Raw genomic sequence first — 8,260 nt, forward strand, 5'->3', positions numbered from 1 at the left:
GAAAGGTGATAAGGGCCAAGTAACAGTATGAAGGTCAAGGACATGGAAAGATTAATAGAGTTCGAAAGGACTTCAACAGAAAGCCAAAATGAGATGAATGGAAAGCATGACAGTGTCAATAGTTCAATGTAAAAGAGAGCGATGGTTACAACTTAATTTGACGATGCGAAATCCATCGGCCTTTTGCCCATCGTCCTCCTTTCAGCACACTCATCCTTTTACAGTGGTTTCCCTTTTTTATTATGTATGATGTATTCACGGGCGCATCCCTTGCAATAATACCTGCATGAAGTCTTGCAAAGCCTTTGCATCTCATTTCGGCAAATACATTTAAAAAAAATTATGCTTAAAGCATGTCCCGCTCGTATTCATGTCTCTTAACCCTACCTTCTCGGTACCTCATCGTTGTCGTCCGTCTTCTTGTTCCCTTCTTCGCAGCTTTGACCGTTCTTTTCCTCATTTTACCCGGAGTCTCCGGAAATAAGACCGGTTTCTACTGGGTTAACATCGAATATGAAGGAAATGAGGGGACTTGGGAGGTTGGGGCATTGGGAAGTTGTCAATATGGAACCGAGTATGCGTTTCCCTTTTCTTTCTTCCTTCCCGTTGAGAGGGGCTTACTAAGAGGGGGGAGGGGGTGGTGGATGATGACGAAAGCCGATGTTGACGATTATTGCATTGTAGATGTTCGTCTGCTGGCCAAACAAGTCCTCCATATTGGGGATCTATCCATAGCCTTCTCACTTTCCATATCGCCTGTACGTTCCTCATCCGCTTTATCCCTTTTACACATAGCACTGACTGTTGGTTGCTCATCCAATGATCCTGAACACTGAGCAGCCGCAGCAATATTCTTCCTCACCTCCTGCTTTGCTTCTGCCCTATCGCACTTCCCCTCCGCCCCTTTTACTATGAAATACGGCCCGTTCGCCTCCATATTTGGCCCCCTTTTCCCTTGTATCGTGATGATCTCCGATATCATGGTGGTACATAGACTCAAGTCGGAAGGGGATGTGAAGGTTGTAGAAGTTGTCGATAGCTATTGGCTGTGAGTGCTTTTGATACCATATTGTGTGTTGGAGCAAGGGAAGAGGTTGGATATTGATGTACTTGATAGGGGGACTGTCGGATTCGTCATGTCGGTTTTGTGGTTTCTTGCTGTACAGTACGACGGCTATCTTCGACGATTGGAAGCTGGAGACAATGAGGAGGTCAAAGAAGTGAAAGACGAAGAAAACAATATCGTGACAAGGTTGGCACATGCGTCATATAGCTGGTGGCCGTGGAGCAGCGAGACAGGGCAAGAGACGACTATGACAAGGAATGGGAGAGGGTAGCTGGAAAACGGAAAGACAGAAAGCGAGATACACAGAAGAGGAAGGAAAGTTCTAGGTCTCGATCGCACGCATAAGTAGCTCAAGAATGCGAATTGGGGTCAATATATGCATACTCACCATCTTGCTATGTTGTTTTCTCGTCTTAAGCCCAACTGATCATCTTATACCCTGCTTCCATCTCCTCGACGCCCCGCCCCTTTACTATCCGCTCCCCACACAGGCGATACCATCTTTTTCTTCCGTATAGATCGTCAAGTTACAAATCCAGCTCATGAAGCCTGTGGCCCCCAAAAAATAGTGTCCATTGCGGGCTTGAGGAGGAGACCGGCGTTAAATTATATATTATTGTCGACGAACTATCGAAAGGCGATGATTCCCAGATCCTCTCGGCCTCTCACATTCCTTTTGCGCTGGTTATCCCTTCAACATCGTGGCTGTCACGCTCCAGAGATGTCTGAACGTATTGGAAGGCGCGTCAAAGAGTGGAAAACTTAATGCCTGAGGATAGAATTCGCTCGTCCATCGATCCCCTCAGATGGAACAAAAAGGCCCGTGGAGGGACCTGTCAATTACGTAACCGATTTTTACTAACAGCATAAACAAACCTCCACCGGTTAGTAGCCTCCTGTTTGCTTCCGCCGGCATTAGACAGATCCGGTTGTCGGGCGCGGCCGCTTTTCTTCGTCGACTCAAATCGTCATTTCGCACCTAAAGCCTCGTTTTATTTGCATTGGCTTTTTATTTCTACATTCCGGTTCTCATTTCGCCCAAATAGCAGTTTTTCTACAGCTATAGACGAAGACCTAGGACTAACTGTTTCCCTTGTCCAGCGAAACACTCACAAAGTCTTTCATCGACGCCCGCTCCAACGCCTTGGAACTCCCGTCGCGTCTCGCCATGTCGAAGTTCAAGATCTCTTCCGCATTATGGGACAAAATCTACCATTTTGCGTCTTTCCCTCAAACTGGAGGTGTGTGGATACCCTATTCGTTGTTAAGTGTATGGCATGCTGATGCTGCTGCTCAGTTTCTCTTCAACAGATGATCCTCTTCGGTCAAAATCCATCTCAAGGAACGCTCCTCAAAGCTTCACAATTCCTTTCAGAAGAATTACCAATAAGACTATCTCATAGAGTGGTAGAGCTCGAAGGTCTTCCAGATGGACTTAATAAGATGACCAGTATAAATATCGTCAAGGAATGGTACGCGCAAAGTTTTGATGTGAGTGGAGCATCTTTTGGTGGTGTGATAATTGTCTGTGTGCGATTGTGACGGGGAAAGTCGGGAGGCAGTAGCGTACCTGAGAAATGCGGCTTCTTCTGGTATTATCAGCCGTTGGAACGCTGCTGACCATCTATCAGGAACTGGTATCTTTTCCAAGGCCAAGACTCAAGCCCGAGCTTGAAGACATTTTACGCATCCCGCCAGCTCCGTACATTTCCTCATCTGCTGTATTCTTGCTCGATCGCTTACTTTGCGTGGCTTTCTTCATAGTACCCAACCATTCCCCTCTGCCACTCCCAACCCCTCACTCGACCCTCTCATGCGCGAAGGACCAGTAGGATCTGGATTTGTCTCTGAAAGACATATAGGTACGGGGGGCAATGGTATAGGAGTTGGCAAAAGGCTAAGAATACCTATCGAACGGAGGTGAGCTATATCTGATCCTTTTGATATACGTGTCAGACGAAGACTTACGCGGAACGGGTTGCTAGGTATTTTTCACCCCCTCCGCCGACTATAATTTATCCACCTGAAGTTCACGACTACAACGAGAAATTCACCCAGCTCCTTCAAGTTATCAAACATCGACATGATCCGACTGTGACTACAGTCGCGCAAGGCGTCTTAGAATGGAAAAGGATGCAGAAAACAAGCGTGATTGGGACGCCGATACAAGAGTTTTTGGATAGATTTTACATGAGTAGGATTGGGATCAGGTTCTTAATCGGACAACGTGAGCGTTGTCCTCTTCAACTAGCTTAGCCTTGGAATTCAAGACAGTCGGAACTAATTTTTTTATAGATATTGCGTTAAACACTCTCCCACCTCATCCTGATTATGTTGGTATAATCTGCACAAGAGCAGTACGTATCTCTCCACTGACAGAGTGTGCCCCATCTCACAGTTTCCTCAGAATATCCACGATATCTGCCAAGAAGCTATCGGTAAGTGTGCCTTCTCTCTTTACGTATTTCATATCTAATAACCTTTCAGATAACGCCCGCTACGTCTGCGAAGAACACTATGCCCTTTTCAAATCCCCGAACATCAAACTCGTCTGCCCACCGAACCTCACATTCCCTTATATCCCAGGTCATCTTTCTCACATCTGTTTTGAGCTCCTCAAAAACTCTTTGCGTGCGGTGGTAGAGCGATACGGCGTTGACAATGATGATGAGTATCCTCCGATCAAAGTGGTTGTAGTGGAAGGGAGGGAGGATATTACGATCAAAATCTCTGATGAAGGTGGTGGGATTCCGAGAAGCGCTATACCGCACATTTGGACGTGAGTATTGTATTTCATCTTTCCTTTGATATAGCGATGCCGAAGGCAAGGTCTGAGGGTGGTGCGACGTGCCAAATGGGCGAGCAGCTCTAGAATAAAACAAATGGAAAGCTGACGATGCGGTAGTTACCTATACACAACGATGAGCGACGAAGGTCTCGAAGATACCATTCAAGGCTCGGACTTTAAAGCTCCCATGGCAGGATTTGGGTAAGTGTTTTATTCATTTTCTTCTTGCTCTTTGGACATGTTGACTAACATTATCGACTCTTCACAGCTATGGCCTTCCTCTTTCTCGTCTCGTGAGTCCCATTCCCCTCTTTTTCATTTACCTGAAAGCAATGGTGCAATGTTGATCAAAATGGTTAAATATAGTACGCTCGATTTTTTGGAGGTGATCTGAGGCTGATCTCCATGGATGGGTACGGCACCGACGTTTACATCTCTCTCAATAAACTTTCATCCAGGTAAGTACTTTTGCTCTCGTATTCATGTTCCCGCCATCTTTGGTTAGGTGCTAATGAAGAGTTTAGTCGCGAACCTCTCCAATAACTCCTGCGAGATTTCGTCATAACTCTATCGCCATTCGGACACCCACAACATCGCAACTCTGCCATCTTCTCCATTATCTCATTCATCACACATGTACCTCAAATCGATTAACATCTTCGAAGCATCATTCAGACACTACAGCTGATTCACATTCAATTGCATATCCCATTTTTCAAAAAAATAATATATCAGCTCATCGGCCCGAAAGAGAATAAAGGCGGACGACGAAGCAGATAGGTTGGTTATTGTTATTTAGACGTTGTAAAATGTATTTCTAGTGCGTTGGCCACAGATAAGCTCAACGCGGAGGCTGCCAAAGAGGCAGAGGGTGGGTTCGAGGAAGAACTTGATGGACAGACTTTGAATGTATACCTTAACGTATGAGAAACTGGAGTTGGCGATTGACGTCGAGGAATTTCGATCAAGCCTCGAGAATATAGGCCAAACCCTATCTCGGCTGACGTTTCATTTATACTTGTTCCGAAAATTCACAATAGTGGATCCAAGTTGCCCACTTATTCAAAAAATTCACAGTAGATCCAATTTGCCTTCTAACTGAGGATATGTACTTTTTCTGAAAATAAGAGCAGCGTAAAGAACAAGTGTTGTTTGTCCCGCAGCCTCGTCTTAATAATTTTTCCCAACAGATACTCATCGCGAGTTGTTGATATGACCTACTTCGGCCATGTTCAATTATAAAATATCTGTCATCCTCTTTTCTCGATCCTCGATTATCGCTCCACATTGTTTTATTGCTGCCCATCGCATCTGGTTATACGAAGCTATGTATACATCAAATCAGTAAAATACAATGATTTCTTACTGTCAAATATTTCGTTTTGTGAACGATTATGGCCTTTCCTCGAAATCTTCCAGTCGTTCGCGGTGTCTGTATTGCCTTTAATAAGCTAATTCATATTACCCTACTCTCCCACCCCATTTCACAAGCCCCCTCCTCATATCTTCCAACGCTTCCCCAATCATCCTCACCGTCCCCTCCAACGATCTCATATTCCCCTCCCTATCTACCCTCCTGACTTCCACAACCATCTCCCGTCCTCCACCAACCTTGGTGAGCGCCACAGGAGAGGCGTTTATGTATAATTGGGCCCAAGTCGGGGTGAAATTGATACTGACTAGGGATTGTGGGAGAGGGAGAGCGCGCTTCGGAGAAGGGGGCGATGGAAGGAGGGTGGTGGGTGTTATGAGGGTTTGTGGGAGTGTGGAAAGGAGGTCCTCGCTTCGTGCAGAGGGCTATAAGGAACTGGGGTAAGAATGGTGATGATATTGGATCGAGCGAGGATCTGAAACGAATCAGGGGAGACTCACCTGTAGTCTCCCAAATATGTCTCTCTCGGCTTCACTTCCTTCTGAGAGTTCACTTTCCATCCGCCTGAGCTCCTCACCTACTCTTGTAGCCACGAATTTGTCGAGAACCGCCGTCTCACGGCCTCTCATTGCGTAGACGTCACCCAGATTAGAGGGATCGATTGATAGGGATGGAGAAGCGAGGGTGGATGATTCCAACGGGAAGGGGTCGGAGGAGTATGACGGCTTAACAAGGGCAAGGTAGAAAGGTAGGTAATGAGCTCTAAGTATTGAAGTAGCCACTAATGAGATGTTGTCAGGATATGGGAGCTGTCGTCTAACATCAATTGTGCCAAGCCAGCTTTGAACTTACCCAGCCAGAAAACGCGATTCACCCCTCGGAGACCTCTAAACATCCCCCAAAGCCTTCTGACCCTTTCTTCATCAGGATCTGACCAAAATTTACTGGGAGTGGCCTTCTGATCGAGTGTAAGTATAAGAATGCGATGGACGATGTGTAGAGGTAAATTGGCGAGGGAGGGTTTGGCGCTCGGTCGGCCAGGGGGTGCCAAAGGAGTGTATGGAGGAGGGGGCGCATTGATTGAGTTGTGAGTATACATAGCTGATCAAATGGAAGATGTATAGGCGGCGATGGAGTAAATCACTCGGAAAGAGCTGAAAAATGAGATTGATTGAGATTGTGCGTGGTGGTACGATCAAGAGATAGTTAATTACTTCTTAGTTAGATCGCCGCCCGCCGCCGCCGCCGGCCCGCGTATCTCGTGTATTTTCTTGCCCGGATGTGTCGGCGAAGTCCGAGGGGTAGTTGATATGACGTCACGGTATTCCCATTCATCTCCACCGCAGATTCCGTGGTGTGACCGTCATATATAAGCCAGCTATGATGCATAGGCACTGTCAATGCGAAGTATATATACCAGCGAAGTGACCTAAGAATATATCCACCAATTTTAATTTCACATATAACATACAATGTTCCGTCTCACGCTCACCAAACGGCTAGCCCGCGCTTCTGCACACGTCACTCCGTCGCCCCACCCCCGGCTCCTCTCTACCTCTTACTCTCTTTTCAACAAAGGTCCTCCCACCACTCAGGGTCACGCTGTAGGCAAGGGTAACGACGACCCTCAAGCTGAAGCCGCAAAACAAGGTGCCGCTGTTAAAGGAACGTCATCTTCAAGCTCCACTTCCACTTCTGGTGAAGCCGAGCCGTTTGATGCTGCTCGACAAGCTGGAGGCGAGAAAAAATGGTCCAAGTCGCAGGAGACTAGTGGGGCAGGTAAAGGTCAGTCTGGAGCCTTCAAGGATCAGGTCGGTGGGCAGGAGGGTTCAACCCCCGGGGTTTCGTATGGAGGTCAAGAGGATGCGGCGGCGGACAGGACCCATCAAGGAATCAAAAATACGCAACCCGGGAGCAACAAGGGAAATTTCGATAACCTCAAAAAGATGAGAGAGGTACGTCTGTCAACTTTTTTTCTCCATTCCTTTTCAGATACTGACTGATCTTGGGATTCACGTAGGAGGGGAAGAACCTCCACACCTCTACCCGCGCCTCCTTCCCGACTCCGTCCTCGGTCCCATTCGCACCCACATCCGCCAATCCACCAGGCTCTAACAAGCCCATAGAATCCCTCCCTAGCGACCAAAACGAGCACCTCAAACACTCCCCGGCCTCCTCCCCAGACAAAGGAAAAGGTAACGCCGGTGAGGAACCTCATCTTCCTAGTCAGCAGGGTCAAAACAAGGCGGGTGGAAGCAAAGGTCAGACCAAGGGATTACACACTAGCGCGAAAGTGAGCGGCAACCCTCCTGGGAGGAAATATGCCAAGGCTTTTCCTGGTGACCGTTCGGGGGGAGTAAGTTGTCTCTCATCTCGTTTTTATCTTACAATCTGTCAGACGGCCTCGAATCCAAGCTAACATAAGTCTTCTTTTGCAGGACGCCCCAGCCGAAGCCCTACCTCCTGAACTCGAATCCGACTATGGGCCTGAAGCCAATCAGCCCGCTCCCGAGGACCTTAAACCTTCTAGCGGGCTGCCTCACTCTAGTACCGCTCAAGAGCCTCCTCACCCAGTGTTGGCTGACCACGCGAAGAGTGGGAAATTGGCCGAGAGAAATTCTCAGCCTACTGCTGAGATGGGGAGACAGGGAAACTCGGAGGCCTGGAAGCATAGGAAATAGGCAAGTGCAAACGGCGTCCGATATATGAGGCGAATGGAGATATGGGGCTCCACGGAAAATGGGGATGTAGTAAAAGGGAATGTACTGTGTAAGAATTATTCAAGACGTATCGTATGAAAAGAGATCGTTCAATTCTAAACAGTTGGCACTATAATCCGGAAGTCTGATATTTGTTCAATTTCCTTGTTTTCATCCAGATATCGTACAACATCCAGAATTGTATCATCCAAATACAGGGTAGTTCTGTGCAGTAAGAATGGTACGAGCGGGGAGTAATTGATGAGGCTTACAAAGGCCCACTGATGCCCTGTTTTTGTGCGATCTATGCTTGGGTTCAGGTACCGTTGGATAGC

General features: G+C 47.3%; 4 protein-coding genes across 4 annotated transcripts; 3 read left to right on the forward strand and 1 right to left on the reverse strand.

Moving 5' to 3' along the window:
• The first annotated feature begins 294 nt into the window (after positions 1 to 294).
• Positions 295 to 1,447, forward strand: CNI04390 (hypothetical protein). The gene is made up of 4 exons (XM_024657906.1): positions 295 to 574; positions 685 to 758; positions 841 to 1,048; positions 1,118 to 1,447. Exons 1-4 carry the CDS (start codon positions 354 to 356, stop codon positions 1,335 to 1,337), a joined length of 723 nt encoding a protein of 240 aa, XP_024513437.1. The 5' UTR covers positions 295 to 353; the 3' UTR covers positions 1,338 to 1,447.
• A 638-nt stretch (positions 1,448 to 2,085) lies between these two features.
• CNI04400 (kinase, putative) lies at positions 2,086 to 4,759 on the forward strand. Its single transcript, XM_024657907.1, has 12 exons — positions 2,086 to 2,307; positions 2,364 to 2,557; positions 2,698 to 2,768; positions 2,831 to 2,986; positions 3,052 to 3,293; positions 3,362 to 3,423; positions 3,474 to 3,504; positions 3,554 to 3,845; positions 3,972 to 4,055; positions 4,123 to 4,147; positions 4,221 to 4,312; positions 4,379 to 4,759. Exons 1-12 carry the CDS (start codon positions 2,235 to 2,237, stop codon positions 4,395 to 4,397), a joined length of 1,341 nt encoding a protein of 446 aa, XP_024513541.1. The 5' UTR covers positions 2,086 to 2,234; the 3' UTR covers positions 4,398 to 4,759.
• Positions 4,760 to 4,962: 203 nt separating this feature from the next.
• On the reverse strand, positions 4,963 to 6,341 carry CNI04410 (hypothetical protein). Its single transcript, XM_024657908.1, has 3 exons — positions 6,079 to 6,341; positions 5,727 to 6,007; positions 4,963 to 5,651 (listed from the first exon to the last, which is right to left on the reverse strand). Exons 1-3 carry the CDS (start codon positions 6,323 to 6,325, stop codon positions 5,316 to 5,318), a joined length of 864 nt encoding a protein of 287 aa, XP_024513584.1. The 5' UTR covers positions 6,326 to 6,341; the 3' UTR covers positions 4,963 to 5,315.
• Positions 6,342 to 6,684: 343 nt separating this feature from the next.
• On the forward strand, positions 6,685 to 8,007 carry CNI04420 (hypothetical protein). Its single transcript, XM_572588.2, has 3 exons — positions 6,685 to 7,181; positions 7,247 to 7,582; positions 7,665 to 8,007. The coding sequence occupies exons 1-3, from the start codon at positions 6,699 to 6,701 to the stop codon at positions 7,905 to 7,907; spliced, it is 1,062 nt and encodes a 353-aa protein (XP_572588.1). The 5' UTR covers positions 6,685 to 6,698; the 3' UTR covers positions 7,908 to 8,007.
• The last annotated feature ends 253 nt before the right edge of the window (positions 8,008 to 8,260 follow it).

The sequence above is a fragment of the Cryptococcus neoformans genome, assembly GCF_000091045.1.
Source record: "Cryptococcus neoformans var. neoformans JEC21 chromosome 9 sequence".
NCBI lineage: Eukaryota > Fungi > Basidiomycota > Tremellomycetes > Tremellales > Cryptococcaceae > Cryptococcus > Cryptococcus deneoformans.

Bases quoted from the DNA above. Each gene is read 5' to 3' on its own strand.
- CNI04400 (XM_024657907.1), top strand. From the start codon at position 2,235: ATGTCGAAGTTCAAGATCTCTTCCGCATTATGGGACAAAATCTACCAT. The intron at 4,056-4,122 runs GTAAGTGTTTTA...GACTCTTCACAG, and splicing joins GCTCCCATGGCAGGATTTGG to CTATGGCCTTCCTCTTTCTC. The intron at 4,148-4,220 runs GTGAGTCCCATT...GGTTAAATATAG, and splicing joins GCCTTCCTCTTTCTCGTCTC to TACGCTCGATTTTTTGGAGG.
- CNI04410 (XM_024657908.1), bottom strand. From the start codon at position 6,325: ATGTATACTCACAACTCAATCAATGCGCCCCCTCCTCCATACACTCCT. The intron at 6,008-6,078 runs GTAAGTTCAAAG...ACATCTCATTAG, and splicing joins GAATCGCGTTTTCTGGCTGG to TGGCTACTTCAATACTTAGA. The intron at 5,652-5,726 runs GTGAGTCTCCCC...AGTTCCTTATAG, and splicing joins ACATATTTGGGAGACTACAG to CCCTCTGCACGAAGCGAGGA.
- CNI04390 (XM_024657906.1), top strand. From the start codon at position 354: ATGTCCCGCTCGTATTCATGTCTCTTAACCCTACCTTCTCGGTACCTC. The intron at 575-684 runs GTATGCGTTTCC...ATTGCATTGTAG, and splicing joins AGTTGTCAATATGGAACCGA to ATGTTCGTCTGCTGGCCAAA. The intron at 1,049-1,117 runs GTGAGTGCTTTT...TGTACTTGATAG, and splicing joins GTTGTCGATAGCTATTGGCT to GGGGACTGTCGGATTCGTCA.
- CNI04420 (XM_572588.2), top strand. From the start codon at position 6,699: ATGTTCCGTCTCACGCTCACCAAACGGCTAGCCCGCGCTTCTGCACAC. The intron at 7,182-7,246 runs GTACGTCTGTCA...GGATTCACGTAG, and splicing joins ACCTCAAAAAGATGAGAGAG to GAGGGGAAGAACCTCCACAC. The intron at 7,583-7,664 runs GTAAGTTGTCTC...CTTCTTTTGCAG, and splicing joins CTGGTGACCGTTCGGGGGGA to GACGCCCCAGCCGAAGCCCT.